Source organism: Borostomias antarcticus, assembly GCF_949987555.1.
Source record: "Borostomias antarcticus genome assembly, chromosome: 1".
Taxonomy (NCBI): domain Eukaryota; kingdom Metazoa; phylum Chordata; class Actinopteri; order Stomiiformes; family Stomiidae; genus Borostomias; species Borostomias antarcticus.
In genome coordinates, this window is record NC_140234.1 from 27,830,425 (window position 1) to 27,850,902 (window position 20,478).

General features: G+C 47.8%; 1 protein-coding gene across 2 annotated transcripts; it reads right to left on the reverse strand.

Annotated features, from left to right (window-relative positions):
- Positions 1-809: 809 nt before the first annotated feature.
- Positions 810-15,481, reverse strand: pld3 (phospholipase D family member 3). Of its 2 annotated transcripts, none has more exons than XM_084443484.1 (12): positions 15,355-15,481; positions 12,704-12,797; positions 11,588-11,638; positions 10,892-11,034; positions 9,116-9,296; positions 8,534-8,651; positions 7,838-7,965; positions 3,943-4,143; positions 3,442-3,581; positions 2,880-3,045; positions 2,186-2,285; positions 810-1,766 (listed from the first exon to the last, which is right to left on the reverse strand). In XM_084443484.1, exons 2-12 carry the CDS (start codon positions 12,728-12,730, stop codon positions 1,549-1,551), a joined length of 1,473 nt encoding a protein of 490 aa, XP_084299610.1. In that variant the 5' UTR covers positions 12,731-12,797; positions 15,355-15,481; the 3' UTR covers positions 810-1,548. The 2 variants fall into 2 exon arrangements, with proteins under 2 accessions (XP_084299610.1, XP_084299611.1); XM_084443485.1 differs by having other exon boundaries at positions 15,456-15,477.
- Between the last annotated feature and the right edge of the window lie 4,997 nt (positions 15,482-20,478).

Genomic DNA, 20,478 nt, shown 5'->3' on the forward strand with positions numbered 1-20,478 from the left:
CACGGGGCTGCCCAAGCCCGTCTACTGGAGACCCCAGCCCCGCCCGGGACCCGGGGGGATCCAGGGATCAGGCGACGCAAGCCGGACAGTCAGGCTGTCACTACGGTGGCCTGGAGGTAAGGATGTAGACAGGACAGGTCTCCTCCGCACAGAAAACAACGCGTCCTTTGAGCGGGCGAACCGTTCTCTTCCTCTCTCTCCTCTCCTCTCTCATCGTTCTTCTTTCTTCCCTCTCTCCCACTCAGGAGGCCCAGCCGGTCCAGTTCGGCGGTACCGTGGGCCTGCTCTGCCGCTGCGCCCAGTGGCCGTCTCTCCCCGGATGGACCTCGGACCCCGAGATCGCCCCACGCCTGACCTTTGGAAGCCACGCCCCGGGCTGCTGCCACAGTGGCCAGCACCTCTACCTCCACTACTGAGGCCCCCGGCCAGCCACCGAGGGAGGGGGGAGGAGGCCAGGAGAGAGACCGGGAGTCAGTCACAGAGCCGACGGGAATCAGGGTTCCCTAGTAGACCTTAAATCTACCAACGATGGGACCTGCCGTGGGTTCTGAATCAGTCTGAACGGACTACTGAATCTGATTATTTAAATAACAGCCCTTAGAAGATATTACTATGATATTGCTACGAATTTCATGCATGTCATTCATATACAGATGGAATACGGATGAGAATAAAATCTATGCATCGTTGGTGAGTGGTTTTGGTCTGGTCACAGTGAACACTTTGGATAAAACACCATTGAGAGAAAAGAGACAATCAGTATGATTTCAATATCATTTTATTAAGAGCATTGTCACAACAACGGAATTCCTAAAATTGATTAATGGGAAAACAACACAACCTATGTTGCATGGGCAGATACTCAGTGTGAGTCAGTCAAGATAATTAATTTAGTAATTTGACAGCCAAACAAACCTCTCTACTGTGCTTATCTCATTAGACATACTCTGCCCAGTGGAAATTAAATGAAATAATCGAATCACTCTTTGAATCAGTTCAATCAATGTCAAACACATGGGAAACATACACTGTGGTTTCAAAACTAAAAAAGGGCTTCAATCCTAATTCATTAAAAGCCTGTATGAGCACAGGCTGCACAGTCCAGCATAGCACACCATACTCATCACCCCTTGAATATAGGAAAAATAATTCAACATAATCTAGTGTCTCCCTGAGATTTGCTGGAATTAAAAACGTCAATAATGTGTTGTAGTGAAAGGCGTTTACAGTAAACAGACGTATTTTCCGATCAATGTGATGACAAGTTAGCAGCTAAGCGAGTCTGGCGAAGCCCTCCTGGAAAAACACACCAGCTGAAGTCAACAAGAGGCCGGAAGAGTCTGCGCCGCGGCGAGAAGCAACGCCCCGATATCTGCCAATCCACCGCCAACCAATCAGCATCTAGTGCCTCCTACTCCTCCTTCCCTCGGCAAAGGGATTGAAGGGGCAGGAAGTGTCGACGGGTCTTGGAGGCGACAGGTACAGGTAGCACATCTCTGAGGTCGTAGTACTACCTGCCCCACCACGCTGCCGAGTTCTGGAGCCATCCTAACCCCCGGGCGCGTGGGCGTGGCGCGGACGACACAGCTCTCTGAGACGGGAGTGCTGCAGCAGCGGGGTGCTGTAGGCAGAGTCCCAGTCCCTCTCGAACACGGCCTGGAGCTGCGATTGGACGGTGGGCGCGGAGGTGTGGGAGGCGGTCTGGTTCACCACCAGGGCCGATCCCGCCGTGTTGACGAAGTAGTCCCCGGACCAGTTGGAGGTGCCTAGAGAACAGCGCAGGGATCTTAAGACATGCCTGTCTGTTTTTACGCTTATGCTACTCTTGTTCTGTGGTCCGTTAGTAGAGGGTGTGTTGGAAATGATTGGATCTGTGCTGCTGTCTGTGAACTGTGTTTCATGTTTGGAAGTGTGTTTTAATGGATGTGTGGTTTAATTTGTGTCATTCTTTTTTTAGCACCCCCTACTTTTTGCCAGGCCGCTATACTAAATCAGAAATTGTTCTTAATGGCTTGCCTGATTAAATAAACGTTAAATAAAAAAAGAAAAGAAAATATACTTCCATACAAAAGTCGTTCTGACTGAATAACCATTAGGAGAACAGCTTACACCAGGTCACTCACCCTACAGCCATATAGGGGTGTATTCATCAGAAATGGGAGATGGGGAGAGTTGTATCGCTCACCTATGTAGGCCACCTTGTCTGTGACGAGGTACTTGTTGTGGTTGACTCTGGCGTAGGGGATCTCCTTCTGGCGTGGGTTGGCTGGCACCACAAACAGCCTCTGTCAAACATTTGACAAACAATCAGTTTCCCAAAAACCCTAGTACAGCTATGTTTCCAAAAACTGCCTTTTACAAGAACCTGGAAGTGAAAAGCTGTCTGGTTGAATCGACACATGGGCTGACCTATTTAAGGGGATGGTTCGTTTAGTTCAACATTAATCAGGGTTTCTCCTGGCTCAGAATGGGTCTTTGGGGGGGGTGATGCGCATGTCATTTTTTTATATTCTTTGCCGTCTGACTGAGCTCACCTTTCACAGTCGGGGGAAATCTCCCGACATCACAAAAAAATTGATATGAAGACAAAATGTTTAAGATACTGATAACCTGTCTATTAATTATCTCAATTACTAGTGGTCCAAACCACGGACATTACAAGAAAGAGGGATGGGCTGCACTTGAAACAAGCTATCAAACAACATTTGGAGAGGATTTGAATTGCTATTTTTATTCTGAATTTTTAGCATTTTGGCACTGGTGATTTTCCTTTGGCTCTGGCTAAAAACTCTTTGGGCGCCAAAAAATCCTCTATGCAGGAAAAAGCCTGCAGTAACAGAATACTGAGCGCTCTCTGTCGGTCTGAGTGTGCCACTCACCACCTGGACGTCCAGCCCGCTCTTGGGGTCCTGGACAGAGGCCAGCGAGCGCAGGAAGGGGATCATGACGGGACTGGTGCTCGCCCAGCAGCTAACCAGCAGACGCACCCTGACCCGCCCCTCGTAAGCCACGCGCCGCAGCTGGGTGTCGATGGCCGCCCAGTACCTGCGGGGGGCGCCAGAGAGTCAGGGACGCCATTCAGCACACTTTGTGCCCGACACTGACCGCCCGGCAACACTAGTCCTGACTAACGATTATTTTCGAACAGGAAATACCATTTAAAGATACTCTTTTTAAAACAGGAAATACCATTTAAAGATACTATTTTGAAAACAGGAAATACCATTTAAAGATACTCTTTTGAAAACAGGAAATACCATTTAAAGATACTCTTTTTCAAACAGGAAATACCATTTAAAGATACTCTTTTGAAAACAGGAAATACCATTTAAAGACACTCTTGTTGATTAGGTCGTGTGAGTGAAACAATGTTTTGGAGAAAAGTCCAGACAGGCTGAAGTGAGGCGGATGCCTGCGGAGGGAGGCAGGTGGGTGGCTGACCGTTTGGGGTGGGAGAACTCCATGGTGGGCAGGTAGGTCATGACGGCCACGTAGACAAACTCCTGGGCGTCCTCCATGACGCTGAGGATGGCCTGCAGGTCCCCGGTCCGCCCCCTAGCACAGAAGGACGGGGGAGAGCTCTGGAGGGAGAGGGGGAGAGAGAGAGAGAGGGAGGGAGATATAGAGAGAGAGGGAGGGAGGGAGAGAGGGAGACAGGGAGAGAGAGAGAGAGGGAGGGAGAGAGAGAGGGAGAGGGAGAAAGGGAGAGAGAGAGAGAGGGAGGGAGAGAGAGAGAGGGAGATATAGAGAGAGAATGAGAGAGAGAGGGAGGGAGGGTGGGAGAGGGAGAGAGAAAGAAAGAGGGAGACAGAGAGAGATGATGGCGGTGAAAGGAGGCTCCATTCATAGAGTACAATTCATCCACAACACCGCTTACATCCTCACATATCCTAATCCCGACCCTTGACCCCTGGTGCCTAAGCCTGACCCGGAAGAACTTACCGACAGGTAGACTCTGGAGGGGGTGCCGTTGAGTGGCAGCTGCAGGGGCGTGTCCTGGTTGTAGGGGGTGGAGTAAGTGTTAGGCCAGGGGGAGGGGATGGACGCGTTGCTCTGGCCCATGTACCAGTAGGCCTCGAAGATCTTCCCCAGGTCTGCAGCGAGGCAGCTGCAGTTATAGACCACCACGCCCAGCTCCTTCACCTGGGGCAGACACAGTGATAATAATAATAACAATAATAACAATAATAACAACAATAATAATAATAATAAAATAATAATACAATAATAATAATAGTAGTCACAACAACAATACAATAATAATAATAATAATAATAATAATAATAAATCTTATTTATTAAGCACATTTCTCAAACCCAAAGAGCTGTACAAAAAAGAAGAAAAAAAAGAAAGATCATAAAATATGTTTACAAAACAGTAAAAAGGTCAGTAGAAAGGCGCTAAATAAAGAAAAAAAAAGATTTAAAAAAAGTATAATAAATAATTCAACACAAGTCTTTAAATGCCAGTCTGAAAGGGTGTGTTTTAAGGAGAGCTTTGAAGGTGTTGAGAGACTCTGGCTCTTTGATGGAGTCTGAGGGTGAGTTCCCCAGCCGTGGGGCAGCCCAGCTGAAGGCCCTGGAGTCTGAGGGTGAGTTCCCCAGCCGTGGGGCAGCCCAGCTGAAGGCCCTGGAGTCTGAGGGTGAGTTCCCCAGCTGTGGGGCAGCAGAGCTGAAGGCCCTGGAGTCTGAGGGTGAGTTCCCCAGCTGTGGGGCAGCAGAGCTGAAGGCCCTGGAGTCTGAGGGTGAGTTCCCCAGCCGTGGGGCAGCAGAGCTGAAGGCCCTGGAGTCTGAGGGTGAGTTCCCCAGCTGTGGGGCAGCAGAGCTGAAGGCCCTGGAGTCTGAGGGTGAGTTCCCCAGCTGTGGGGCAGCAGAGCTGAAGGCCCTGGAGTCTGGGGGTGAGTTCCCCAGCTGTGGGGCAGCAGAGCTGAAGGCCCTGGAGTCTGGGTGTAGCCAGTAGAGGGAGGCAGATAATTAACCATTAGTGATGTACAGGTATTTAACACAGGCAGAGAGGCAGCGACCCGTCTCTCTTTCCGGTTCTCTCACACCTCGCCAGTGTCGAGGTGCGGGGAAAAGTTTGGTGTCTTTGCTTGTGTGCTGTTGCAATCGGGGTGGTTAACCAGTTGCGCAACAGGCAGTTGCAGAGAGTGTGGCTGTTGAATGGATGTGGGTAGCTACCTAGAAGCATCCGGTTTACGGGGAAACAAGGTGCTAATGTTGGACCACTGTTCCTTTTTTTCTTTTTAGTTTGAGTTTATGTTGCAAATCAGCTGACTGGCAACCGCAAGTGAGCTTACAGTCTTTCGCTCACAGTTGGCCTTGTGAGATTGGATGATTTGAGTGCAGGGCTAGTTGGCTGTGTGTTTATTTTCTTTATCCTTTTTGTATTCTATTGTATGCTCCAGCCATCTCCCCACTCGCTGATATTAGGTGTGCAGTTGGTTTACCTGGCGGAGGCTGTTCTAAAAAGTTGGGGCCTTTTGCACCAGTTGGGTTGGTCTGCAGTGTCTGGGTTGCTCTACGGAGGTGCAGTGTCTGGGTTGCTCTGAGGAGGTGAAGTGTAGCCAATAAGGCAGAGTGTAGTGTCACCATACTTATTAACCCCCTTCTCTCACCGCAGTCATCGGCCAGAAGCCAAGCCAGCTTAAGAGTCAGCGGTGGGCCTTTGTGGTATCCCGACTGTCCTATATATCTATTTTCTATGTCATTGCTCTCAAGGAATCTTATATGTGTAGAATAAAAGTATTTTAATGTTATTGTATTTAAAAAATAAAGGAAATATTTTTGTATTCTACACTGTGTCCAGCCTATAAATATACCTGGGTTACATGGGGGTGAGTTCCCCAGCTGTGGGGCAGCAGAGCTGAAGGCCCACGCTCAGGTATTTAAGAGTCAATGGCCAGAGAGAAAAGTAGATGTCGGAACTGAATTGTAGATCAGATTCAACATGTATTCAGTATAACAGCATATGGATCTGGATCAGCCACAGAGAAACGCTTTAGCATTCAACGTTCCCTGATCAGACAACATGGTGTTCAGTTTGTCCCACCTTTATAGTCGGTGGTCTGTACCTATAGTTTCAGTCCAATGGCTAGAGTTCTCTCCAACTATGACCTTATACAGTACATCAGTGGGCAGTGATCTTCTTATGGATGTCCACTTGATCTCGTCCAGACAACTGACCATAAACAACTACGGCATGGATATGTTCTTGTGCTGAGAATAGATAGCTAAGGCACTAGAGACAGCAGGGTTTTTCCTGCATAGAGGATGTTTTGGGATCCCCAAAGAGCTTTTAGCCAGAGCCAAAGGAAAATCACCCGTGCCAAAATGCTAAAAATTTAGAATAAAAATAGCAATTCAAATCCTCTCCAAATGTGTTTGATAGCTTGTTTCAAGTGCAGCCCATCCCTCTTTCTTGCATTGTCCATGGTTTGGACCACTAGTAATCAAGATCATTAATAGACAGGTTATCAGTATCTTAAACAGCGAAGAGTATAGGCCTATATATGCTGGTAGGCTACTTGGCATAAAAAGGAGGTTTCCCCCCAAAATTGTGTGCGCATCACCCCCCAAAGACCCAGTCTGAGCCAGGAAAACCCTGGACAGAAAAACCTCTTATCACATAGAGAGGGAGGACAGGCTCGATACATCCCCCAGAGATCATTCAAGTCCCTCCTCCTCCTCCTACCACAACCACAACAACAACAACAACAACAACATACATACTGCCTTGTATACTGGCTGGATGTCCAGTAGACGGTCAGCTGCTGTAGACCACAGCGATTCCTTCACCCACACCCACACACAACACAAACACAACACACACACCTTACGCAACCAATACCACACACCAGAGGCCGTTCTGCCTTGCGATGTGGTTCCAGCACACACCACCATACTGGAGGAACAGATTAGAACATGCAACCACACAGGAAGGAACAACCACAGAGAAACAGATAAACAGAGAAACAGGCCACACCTCCACCCCAGACGGATACTTGACGGGACATAAAACGCTCCAAGCAGGAAGATGACTTCCTTATGAAACCTCTTGTTCAGCGCCCTGGCAGATTTAAAGGAACCAACTCAGTTTCGTTCTCGTGTTGAGGCTTAATCTTCTCCAGACCGGTGTCGGACGCTTCCGCTCATCGCTGCACAGATGGGGCATGGCATCCTGTATGGCGTGCAAGTGTGGCGCCTAGGAACAAACCGCAGACCACGTCATCCAGGACTGTCCGATATATCGGACACCCAACGGAATGCGTGGCCTGACGGTTGTGGATGACGAAACAGAGACATGGCTCCTGGAGGTGTGCCTGGATATATAGCCCGGGTGACCCCCTCACCCAGGCTCCGGGTGGTAAAAGGAGAGCCCCTCGGCCCCGAGCCTGGGGGGCGAGGATGCAACATCAAACCCAAACGAAGAAGAAGAAGATTCTCGTTGTTTTGTTTGAAGTCTGGAAAAGGTTGATTTTTAAGATGGCCGTCGGACATTTTCCTCTCATTGTCCGGGAAACCGCACCACAGCTCCTCAAACGCAGCTTGACAAGGCTTGTTTCACAACAAATAAAAACAAACAACAAATAATCATGCAAACAAAAAAAAATTGCAAACGGTCTCGGCCTTTAATTAAGCCCCCGTCAACCTTTAAGGCCGCGACCCGTTTCTCCGTGGGAGACCCTCCTGTGAGTGTGGGTGAGAGGCGGCTGGCCATACGGACGCCATGATGTCCAGTCGGATATCCTCTCCTTGTGTGCCGTACGCAAGCCCCTCCTGGAAGTGGACCAGGCGAGGCTGAGCCCGATGGCGCCGGCGGGCAGAATGACCCTCACCTGCGTCAGGGAACGCCAGTCCATGTTGGCGCTGCCGATATAGATGTGCTTCTTGTCCACCACCCAGAACTTGGTGTGCAGAACCCCGGAGGTCAGCTCTTTCATGTTGACCTCCCTGACGTCGGCACCTGGAGGACACAGCGACAGTTACCGCCACGCCACATCCTGACCTTCCGGCACAGAGCAGTCCAGCACTCATGCTGCGTTCCTATTGACTGGGAGTTGGTGATGGGAGGTGCGAGGGACGGAGAACGACGTCACCCATGAGGTCACCGCGGTACAGTAGACACCAACAACAGCTCGGAGCAAAGATGGACGTTCCTGTTAGCTTGCTTTGTTTGCCAAACCAGTAGATGACAACAAACTACGCGGTATTTTGCACATACTAAAGAGGTTGCGAACAGTTGGTGAATACTGTGTACGACTGATTTAATGAGACAAATGAGAGAAATGCTAAACAAAAACAGTATTAAAGTAATAGCCAAATGGAAGGCAGTGTTACTCTAGCTGTTAAGACGATAGCTATCTGTTAGCTGTTATCGTCAAGAGACTGTCCGTTTAGAGAAGTGAGAGGGTAACTCTACCAATTAGAGAGCAGTAACAGAATGACTGTCCAATCACACAGAGGCAAAAAAGTGAGTGTCCAATCATAGAGCGGTAAGAGACTGAGTGTCCAACCAGAAAGAGGGATCTGACCAGAGCTGCTGAGGAGCATGATGTCGTCCTTGGGCTGGCTCCGCTGCGGGGTGTTGACCGCGACGCGGACGGACAGCTTCCCCGATGCCTGGGCCAGGCTGTTCAGGACGGTCTCACCCTGAATGATTTGAATTAATTAATGATTGATTTGGTTTATTTCAGACATTCTTAATGGACCATAAACAAACTGTTTCAAATTGTGTGAAAGTACAGAAAAAAAGAAAAAAACAAGAACAAAAACAGCACAACAACAACAACAACAAAAACATGTAAAATGCATTTCACAGAATAAAAAATTTAAACAATTCTAAGTCCGAAAAAGGAATAGGCAGAAGCCAAAGGCTTATTTTAGCCTCTTCTTTGCAATACAATAACCCTGCAACACAGGAGGTCAGAGGTCAGAAAACACACACAGGGCTATGCTGAAAACAGCTCATCTCCCGTTACTGTGGGACAGTGTGACACGACCAAGACAACCAGGACTCATCTTAAACCCGGCGATCAGGCAGAACCATCAGGGAGAAACTCACGACCAGCTGGCTGTCAATCAAAATCACTGGATAATTGACACTTCGCTCTCACCTGACTGGCTGACGGGTCCTTGGTGCGGGTGTCCTTGTTGGTGAGCGTCCAATAGAAGGAGGCGATGTCGACACTGCTGCGAGCCTCACCAATCAGATTGAGCCATGCCTGGTAGATGGAGAGATGGGCGGTGCTGGAGTTGAACTCTAACCCCTCAGGGATGCTCTCCACCAATACGATCCTGACAAGGAGACAGGATGTAGTTTTTACACACTGCGCAATGGGACAGACATAAGACATGAGACACAGACAGACAGTCTCTCTGCTCAGTTCTGCTCTCTCTCTGCTCAGTTCTGCTCTCTCTCTGCTCAGTTCTGCTCTCTCTCTGCTCAGTTCTGCTCTCTCTCTGTTCAGTTCTGCTCTCTCTCTGCTCAGTTCTGGTCTCTCTGTTCAGTTCTGCTCTCTCTCTGCTCAGTTCTGCTCTCTCTGTTCAGTTCGGGCCCTTCTCATACAGTACGGATGAATGCTGTTCATTTGATTTGATTGTTTGTTTTCACGTGGACACTCTGTGGTCGATATAGTGAGGGAGACAGCTGATGCTGCTGTGGCCGTTCGGGGTGACAGGCTACACATCTGTGGCAAGAGGGTCACTTCTCCAACCAATATGGCTTCACTAGGCCCTAATCGGGCAAGCCTAGGCGTGGGGGGTGGGCCAAGAGAGCACTATTTAATGTCTCAACCAAACCTTGAGACTTTGATTTGGAAACGGTAGGCAACTCAGCCAGACAGATTCCCTGCTCCCAGCAGGCAGACACGCTGATAACACCATGCGGGGAGAGAAGTCTAAGGCCTTGACTTCGCGCCACAGCCGCAGCCAGCAGAGAAGCAGGGAGAGAGAGAGACGGGAAACATCCCAGCGTTCCATGTGATTGTATCTCTGTGAAATAAATCTATCATCTGTCGCCAATTCCAATCCCGTGTTGGTGATTCCATCAAGAAGAGCAATTAACATCGTGGTTTATAATTAGATGTTGCTGCAACTCTTTATTAAGGCTTACAAAAAATTACACAACGCAGAGCAACAAAGAAGACCTCAAAAGCCAACAGTACGCTATGTTAGCCCCCGGTTTATATTGTGTTCTGTTATCCCCGGTATAACGTCTATTTTTGTGATACATAATATTTGTGAATATTGTACATAGCATTTTATTAGTATGTAAATAAATTATTTTATTTAAAAGGTACTTTGGTTGTCGGTTTGGGAGTTGTTTGAGAACCACACTTATAGTGTCAATTGGTTCCATCTAGCGGCAGTGTTATTATAGGCCAGCTGTTATTACAGGCAATCTGTTATTATAGGCCAGCTGTCATTACAGGCAATCTGTTATTATAGGCCAGCTGTTATTACAGGCAATCTGTTATTATAGGCCAGCTGTTATTATAGGCAATCTGTTATTATAGGAAAGCTGTTATTATAGGCCAGCTGTCATTATAGGCCAGCTGTTATTATAGGCAATCTGTTATTATAGGCAATCTGTTATTATAGGCCAGCTGTTATTATAGGCAATCTGGTATTATAGGCAAGCTGTTCCTCCCAGATTCCCTACTCTACATCGCAGGGAGGATGTAGCACTAATGATGATCATACCCACAATGCACCTCAACTTGATACTAACCTATGAGAATCCTAACATTTTGAACAAGCACCACAAGTCAAGAGCAACTAACCTCCTCAAGCTTTGAACTGTGTGTTTAGAAAGTAGACGCCCCCTGGAGGAGAACAGACTGTACTTCTACTGAGACGCCAAGCAGAGGGTTGTGTGGAGACCTACTCACGTGCAGGGGTCTGTGCAGGGGTCCCTGAGGGGGGCCGGGAGCCGGGGCCCGGAGGAGGCCCCCAGGGCCAGAAGGGTCTGGAGGAGCAGGAGAGACAGCAGCACACTGGCCAGCCCAGTCAGGCACAGCACACACCTGTGATACTACATATACACACACGCACGCACGCGCGCACACACACACACACACACACACACACACACACACACACACATACACGCAAGCATGCACAGGTTCACACACACACACACGCACGCGCACACAGGTTCGTTCACACACACACACACACACACACACACACACACACACACACACAAACAAACACACGCGCGCACACACACGCACACACAGAGTCAGAGTCACAATTCAATAGGAATGGTTCCTCTCAAGGCTGTTCTCACGTTCACTGACCCCTTCTGAAAATGAACATGAGCGCTTTTCGGTTGTTCTCTCAGTCTCAGGCTGAATGGCTCTTCATGCAGGGCCACAGTGGTCTGTGTGGGGTCAGGGGTCAGTGGCTGGTCTGTGTGGGGTCAGGGGTCAGTGGCTGGTCTGTGTGGGGTCAGTGGCTGGTCTGTATTAATACCGGCTGTAAATGTAATCAGGTAAAAATAATATCTAGATACAATCTGGATACAAGATGCAGTTTAATGCCAGGTGTAAATGGAGTCAATGATGACAGTTAGACTTGGTTACCATCAGCGCTTTCCTTCCGGACTCTTCCATCCTCCGTTCCTGGTCACACACCTGCAACAGAGAGGCCGCCCAGAACCCACCAGTCACACACTGAGACACAACACACACTACTGCTGTGAAACAGGCATGTAAAATGATCACATCTGAGGGGAAAAACAGCTCTTGGTGACTGAGGGGTACATGCAAGGAAAACAAACAGGACTTTAAAACAGATTAGTGAATAGGTGTCCTGTTGTCTGGTAGTTAAAGTCGCACTTAAACGGACGTTTGAGATTATCTAACTTCCGTAGTTTGACGTATTTCCGATGCAAACAAGCTATGAGGGTGGGACATGCGTTTAGAGGAATTTGATTGGAACACTGACAAGTGGACGGGTTTTAAGAACTTTAGACAGATTCGATAGAAGGATAGCATTGATTGACGGGTGGATGTCGTGAGATTATTGGCCTAAAATCTAAGGTACCTGTTGTCGTCACTGCACGTGACCTACCGTTTTCCAGGAAGTAAGAAATTATATACTTTGATATAAGATTACAACAAAAGTATTATTTTTTATTTTTTTTGGGAGAGAATGCTTTTTTCATTTCAGTGCGACTTTAAACTAGTCACCTGACGTTTATCACATTACCACAATCCATTTTCCGAAGTAAAGCTCACGTTAAAAGATATTTGCATTTTCGTGTTTTACTTACATTTCAAAAGTTGAACATGATGGCTTTAAAATGTATTTTTAAATTGTTCTCTCGTTGCGCTGACAAACTCGTCCCAGTTAGTTTCAAATAATTTTCAGTAGTTTTCATGTCATATTATTTTCGCTGTGCAAAGAGGGTTAAAACAAAAATAATAACTACTGAAAATGATTTGAAACTAACCGGGGCGAGTTTGTCAGCACAACAAGGGAACAATTAAAAAATATTTTTTGAAGCCATCACGTTCAACTTTTGAAATGTAAGTAAAACGTGAAAATGCTAATATCTGTTAGCTTGAGCTTTACTTCGGAAAATGGATTGCGGTAATGTGATAAACGTTGGGTGAGTAGTTTTAGGAGATCACATCATAGACCGCTATGGTCCTTTAAATTAAAACAATATACAGATGACAGGAATAGGACGGAACCTTCTCGTAGGGAATATCGCTCATCATCTTCACGGCCGGTGATGTCACACTGCTACAGGTGTTCTCAGCTCACGACAGGGTAGGGACTGGGAACCTGAAGCACACACACACACACACCATTGTCTCTCTGCACGGCCTGTGCCCTCCCTCGTTTCTATAGGCCCACGCCACGGACAAAGAGAAGGTTCTGGTGGCTGTGGCCGCTATGGGGAGAGAATGAGCCCCGTGGACGTCAGAGACCAGGGCTGCTCACCAGCCACAGTGGGAGTCAGAGACCAGGGCTGCTCACCAGCCACAGTGGGAGTCAGAGACCAGGGCTGCTCACCGGCCACAGTGTGGGTCAGAGACCAGGGCTGCTCACCGGCCACAGTGTGGGTCAGAGACCAGGGCTGCTCACCGGCCACAGTGTGGGTCAGAGACCAGGGCTGCTCACCGGCCACAGTGTGGGTCAGAGACCAGGGCTGCTCACCAGCCACAGTGTGGGTCAGAGACCAGGGCTGCTCACCGGCCGCAGTGTGGGTCAGAGACCAGGGCTGCTCACCAGCCACAGTGTGGGTCAGAGACTAGGGCTGCTCACCGGCCGCAGTGGACGCCAGAGTAAGACGTCAACACAGGAAGATGAGGAAGAGAGATACCATACGATACAATACGATATAACTTTGTCAGCAATGCTGAAATTGGTCTTGTGACACAACTCACATATGCAACACATAACATAGTACACACATTTTACACACAAAAAATAAGTACTACATCCATACACACACACACACACACACACACACACACACACACACACACACACACACACACACACACACGGAGATGAGAGGAAGGATGGAGAGGAAGAGAGAGGGAGAGGGAGAGAGACATTTGAGGATAGAGGAAGAGAGAGGGAGAGAGACGTTTGAGGATAGAGGAAGAGAGAGGGAGAGGGAGAGAGACGTTTGAGGATAGAAGAAGAGAGAGGGAGAGACGTTTGAGGATAGAGGAAGAGAGAGGGAGAGGGAGAGACGTTTGAGGATAGAGGAAGAGAGAGGGAGAGGGAGAGAGACGTTTGAGGATAGAAGAAGAGGGAGAGAGACGTTTGAGGATAGAAGAAGAGAGAGGGAGAGAGACGTTTGAGGATAGAAGAAGAGAGAGGGAGAGAGACGTTTGAGGATAGAAGAAGAGAGAGGGAGAGAGATGTTTGAGGATAGAGGAAGAGAGAGGGAGAGAGACGTTTGAGGATAGAGGAAGAGAGAGGAAGAGGGAGAGAGACGTTTGAGGATAGAAGAAGAGAGAGGGAGAGAGACGTTTGAGGATAGAAGAAGAGAGAGGGAGAGAGACGTTTGAGGATAGAAGAAGAGAGAGGGAGAGAGACGTTTGAGGATAGAGGAAGAGAGAGGGAGAGAGACGTTTGAGGATAGAAGAAGAGAGAGGGAGAGAGACGTTTGAGGATAGAAGAAGAGAGAGGGAGAGAGACGTTTGAGGATAGAAGAAGAGAGAGGGAGAGAGACGTTTGAGGATAGAGGAAGAGAGAGGGAGAGAGAGAGAGACGTTTGAGTATATGCTGACAAGAGGAAGATCTGAGCGAGGGCTGACTTTCAGCTGACAAGGGCCGGGTCTCAACGGTCTTCCCTTGATTCCTCACCTCCTCTGTCCTTTCCTTGCCTCTTACTTAAACGATGGGTGGAGAGATCTGAGGGGAGGATCTCCAATGTGTTGGGGAACTTGGGAAAGGACACGAAGAAGTGAAAGGAGGAAATAGTTTTGAGATTAAATCAAATTGTCAGGACTGTAAGTCACGAGAGAGAGAGAGGGGGAGAGAAAGAGAGAGAGAGAGAGAGAGAGCTTCAGACTGACATGTGACACATACAGCTACAAATTTAGCTGCCATACAGAGTTAACAGACCTTATGGTCAATTTCCAAATACCCATATGTCACAGTAATAGTTCATCATGACTTAGAAAAGGCATTGCTTAGGCTACCTAACCTATCCCTCAAGGATATACTGATAAATAATGATTAATAGGGTTTGTGTGCTCAGACAGACAAGTGATTTCAGTGTGACAGACTGTGTCCTATTGTATTCAACAACACAACAAAGGGCACATTGGCCCAGCACTCTCTTCTGGCTTGTCTCTCTGGAGAAGTTATCCTAATCGTGTTAACATCAGGTAGGAGGAAGAATGAATCTTCACAGGGTGAAATGAAGCTTTGTCTTCAGTCCTCTGGTTACTACAAGACTTGGCTAGGCCTATTATATCTGGTCTATCGCCCAACTATATCAATAAGGAACACCGTCTTGTGAAAGCTGTAGAGAGGAGCTGTAGTCTACCTGTGACCACCACGATGGGACCGGTAGATAAGCATCAAAACAAACCAATAGCCTACTATCTTTTCCTGATAGCTAGAAATACTGTACAACACACAAAGTACTTACGCAAACGTTTACATCCTGCTTAAGAAGTGCAGAAGCTATCAGTAGTCGTTGAGTTGAAGATATGGCTAGTGTTTTATTCAACAGTGTGCAGATTTATCAATATAATGATTGTATCAACAGGCCTGAACAGACTGTGTGATGTTGCAAATGCGGGGCAGGACGGGCGTTGAAACGGCGACAACAAATGACAAAGAAAGAGCAAGAGTTTCAGTCAATTTCCCATACCTGACAACATGTGGGCAGTCCGCGCGAAATCCATCAAACTCTGTAATCTCACAATCACATTACTGCTTTATACTAGCAAATAACAGTTTAGTTATACCCACATCAACAACAGCACACTCGAGCATCAGCAGCTTCTGACAAGTTTCCAGTACAAAGCGCAGCAGTAAAGGCGAGTGTGGTCACGTGACCAAGCTTAGAGGCGGTCTGATCAGTAACGTGCGTCAATGTACCTTCAAGACCACATGAGGGCGCTATATCATTAGATTCTACGGTTGATGCAGTGGGCTATAGGTGCAGACATTTAATTGATTTGGAGTTGATAACCAGATAACATTATTCTCGGCAAGTGACAACCACATTTTACTGTAGTCTTAAATTCGGAAACATTTTTATTTTATTTTATATAACTGAATTGGCCTATATTTTGGACATAGGCCCACTAAGCTCAAACTTCGGCAGAGGCAAAACCGCATCGGGCCGGGATAGTAATCAAAAGTGAAATAGGGGTCTGCGTCATGGTCTGCATGGAAAGCCACTCCACAATGAGTCTCGCGCAATATGAGAAGTTGCTTCACCCACAGGCGCGCGAGGAAATCAAGTGGCTAATTAGCGTCTAGCATAGAGGGACATGGGCGAGGTCGCAGCTGGGCTACACCTGGAACCGTCGCTCCAGGCTCCAGGATACGAAGCAGGGGAACGACTCGCGACAGCGCTTGCGTGACACTGTCTGGTTTTATTACTTCCAAAGATGAGACTTAGAAGTTTTCCATATTGTTCCACGGTTCCTCCTCACACCAATAACAAAGTTATATATTCGAAAACAAACCGAGTAGAATATTAAGTGTGAAGATAAATGAAAAATATACAAAATTAACATAACCTTTGCAACTAGCTTGACTGATGATAAGCCTATCAACAAACATAACAAACATAACCATAATCTATAACCTCGTCTGGTCCCTATAGGGGCACACTTTAATCGTCAATTGGCATGCTGGGCCTCCTCACAATACTACAAGTCGACCACACGGTGGCGGTGTGTCTTATAGTGAAGATAGAGGAACCTGACAGGATCAGAAGAGGAAGGTGGAGGCCATGAAAAACTCTCTCTCTCTCTCTCTCTCTCTCTCTCTCTCTCTCTCTCTCTCTCTCTGTGGACCTGGAATCGTCAAACTCTCCATGAGTGTGCCTGATTTTTGACAGGGTGGAGAGCAAACTTGTTTATACCCACACGTGACAGACTACCTGACCCCAGTCCGACTGAGGCAGCATGTCCACTCTATATTTCTCCTCCTCCTCCTCATAACTTAGGCAATTTCCTGACACATGAAAGGGCAGCTTTAATAAACCATCTTTACAGGCAAACACGCCATTCTCTACAGATCTCAAAGACAGGCCGCAGAGGAGAATGAAACTGCAGGTTGTTTGTCTTTCGACGGAGCAGCAGTAGTGATAAATGTGGAAGTTTTGCAGGCCCACTGGAACACGAATGCTCTCCCGAGAGTATGAATGTCCCGGCATATGAAAGACATGAATAGAATTCTGAACCTCCACTCCTGGAGCGTGTTGACTGAGTGATTGAACGTGTGGGATGCCGGTCAGCGACGGCTTTTGTTGTGTCCGACAGCAGTAGGAAAGTCCTCAACTCTGCCTGTTTGTCCAGACAGAAGGCGGAAGGATTAATAATGTCCACAGCACGGCCATAGTTGTGATGTAGTGGAGGTGGTGTGGAACTGCAACCCTACGCTTTCGTGATGATGTACCTCAGGCCCGAATGTCGCGCTCGGATCACAAAGTTGTCCTCTGGTCCTGCAGTACTGTAGATGATTGGGCTTGGGGAGAAGGAGACTGGGGTTTGGTCTGACCGCCCTCTGTTCTGGGGGCTGTTGAGGCAGAATATGATGCTGTGTTGTTGATGTGGCAGATGCACAGATTAGAATGGGACTCTGATAAGACGAGGAAGGCCAAGGGCTAGACTGGGCGCAGGCTGATGACATAAACAGATTGATTATTTATGAGTAGCAAATAAACGAGAGAACACAGGTGTGTAGTGTGTGTGTGTGTGTGTGTGTGGGGGGGGTGTTCAGTTACCATAGTGACCTCCCCTATCACAACTGACTGTTTTATTTTTATGAGGATGTACTGTTTGTGAGTCAAGCTTCTGACTGGGTTATGGTAAGGTTGTTAAAAGTGACGCGTTTGCCCTGAGGCTTTTCCAGAACCTCTACCTGGAGGTGACACCTCACCTGGCGACCCCTACGGTGGCTCCTCCCCTACGGTGGCTCCTCCCCTGGTGGCTCAGCTGCTTTAACCGGCCTCCTGTATCCATGTTTCTGATGCTATTATGATGATGAAAGAGCCTTCGATGCTGCATATTCAACCTAGCTAACCAGTGACACGTAGTTGTCTGATCACTTGACCAGTGAGTCACTGAGAAATTAGTGTGTGTGTCTGTGTGTGTGTGTGTGCGTGTGTGTGTGAGTCAAGGAGAGAGAGAGAGAGAGGTAGCTAGTCTCCCTGGGTAAACCTGAGATATGTGTCCCAACAACTACTTCCTGGTGTTTCCTTAATGGCGTGTGTCTAGACAAGGATACTTTAGGTGTTTCAGTATTCCTGGATATCTTTAGGTGTTTCAGTATTCCTGGTTATCTTTAGGTGTTTCAGTATTCCTGGTTATCTTTAGGTGTTTCAGTATTCCTGGTTATCTTTAGGTGTTTCAGTATTCCTGGTTATCTTTAGGTGTTTCAGTATTCCTGGATATCCTTAGGTGTTTCAGTATTCCTGGTTATCTTTAGGTGTTTCAGTATTCCTGGTTATCTTTAGGTGTTTCAGTATTCCTGGTTATCTTTAGGTGTTTCAGTATTCCTGGTTATCTTTAGCTGTTTCAGTATTCCTGGATATCTTTAGGTGTTTCAGTATTCCTGGTTATCTTTAGGTGTTTCAGTATTCCTGGTTATCTTTAGCTGTTTCAGTATCCCTGGGTATCTTTAAGTGTTTCAGTATTCCTGGTTATCTTTAGGTGTTTCAGTATTCCTGGATATCCTTAGGTGTTTCAGTATTCCTGGTTATCTTTAGGTGTTTCAGTATTCCTGGTTATCTTTAGGTGTTTCAGTATTCCTGGTTATCTTTAGGTGTTTCAGTATTCCTGGTTATCTTTAGCTGTTTCAGTATTCCTGGTTATCTTTAGATGTTTCAGTATTCCTGGGTATCTTTTCATATGGCATCGCAGGGCATTTATTCACATAGAGGACGCTTGCTTAGTCATTTCCTAATCATTCACCAGGTTTATTTCCAAACCTCATATTGATACCTCAGCTTACCTAAGAAACTCATCTCTCTCTCTCTCTCTCTCTCTCTCTCTCTCTCCCTCTCTCTCTCTCTCTCACACACACACACACACACACACACACACACACACACACACACACACACACACACACACTGCATCCCGGATCTAGATCAAGTGTTATTCCCGGGCAGGTGGATTATCAGAGGGAGTGTTGGGCAGGCAGCTGTAATCCTGAGACCTGGAGGCTCTTTGTTAGAGACGAAGGGAGACGCAGAGGAGAAGAGGTTCTGTAACGGCTCTATTAGCCTCGGTCAGACACGCCTGTTCACACACACACACACGACCTGGACACACCTAACCTCAGCCTGAGAGACACACACACACACACACACACACACACACGACCTGGACACACCTAACCTCAGCCTGGGAGACACACACACACACACACACACACACACACACACACGACCTGGACACACCTAACCTCAGCCTGAGAGACACACACACACACACACACACACGACCTGGACACACCTAACCTCAGCCTGAGAGACACACACACACCCACACACACACACACATGCGCACACACACACACACACACACACACACACACACAGGAAGCCCTCCCCACACACACACATACACACACACACACACACACACACACACACACACACACACACACAGGCAGCCTCTCCCCCCCCCACACACACATATGCACACACCCACACACACACACACACACACACACACACACACACAGGCAGCCCTCCACACCCACACCCACACACACACACACACACACACACACACACACACACACACACACACACACACACACACACACACACACAGCCCTTTAGATATAACTCCTGGGCACACCTAACCTCAGCCGGCGACACTACAACAACTGCTGTATGGGAGTTGCTCAACTCTGGAATAGATCTTGATTAGAAGTAGATTGTGCCAAAGAGTGAACAAAGCTGTTGTACATTTCAGCATTCAGTTCATGTTATGGCCCACATTCAACAAGTGAAAACTTTATTGTCTTTTACTTTTCAGCAACATAGTGTATCTTATTGAGAATATTGGCTAAACCAAATGTAAATGAAGATTAAATAAAACAATAAAAAACAAGAATATTTAAGTGCAGCCAAAGTGTCCGTTGTGAGAGTGTAGAGGGGTTAACTCTCTATCGGGCCGTGTTTGTGGACCTGCTGCCCTGGGGGGTGGGGTGGGGGGGGGGGGTCAGGGGGTGCAGGATGGGGCAGAGGACAGTTTGTTCACCAGAGCAAAGGCTGGCAGATAGTGAACTGAGGAAGGAGGGTGAGAGAGAGAGAGAGAGAGAGAGAGAGAGAGGGAGGGAGGGAGAGAGAGAGAGAGAGAGAGGGAGGGAGAGAGAGGGAGGGAGAGAAAAAGAGAGAGGGAGAGAAAGAGAGAGGAAGGGAGAGAGGGAGAGAGAGGGAGGGAGAGAGACAGAAAGGGAAAGAGAGAGAGAGGGAGAGAAAGGGAAGGAGAGAGAGGGACGGGGGTGGAGAGGGGCGAGGGAAGAGACAGACTGAGGTGAGTTTGGGGGTGGGGTGGGGGAGCAGTTTAAGGGGGTTGGGGGGGGAGCGGGGGCGGGTTGATGGGAAGGGGCAGGTAACTGATTAGCCAATCCTGTCTAACAAGGTCGGGGATGGGGAAGATACGAGAGGGGGGGGGGTGCTCTGTAATATTGATCCAGATTAGCCAATGTGAAACACCACAGTCCACTTCACCGGGCTCCGGTCACTTCTTTGGACAAACACGTGTTTACCGGGTCCTTGAGTGAACACAGACAGATTCAT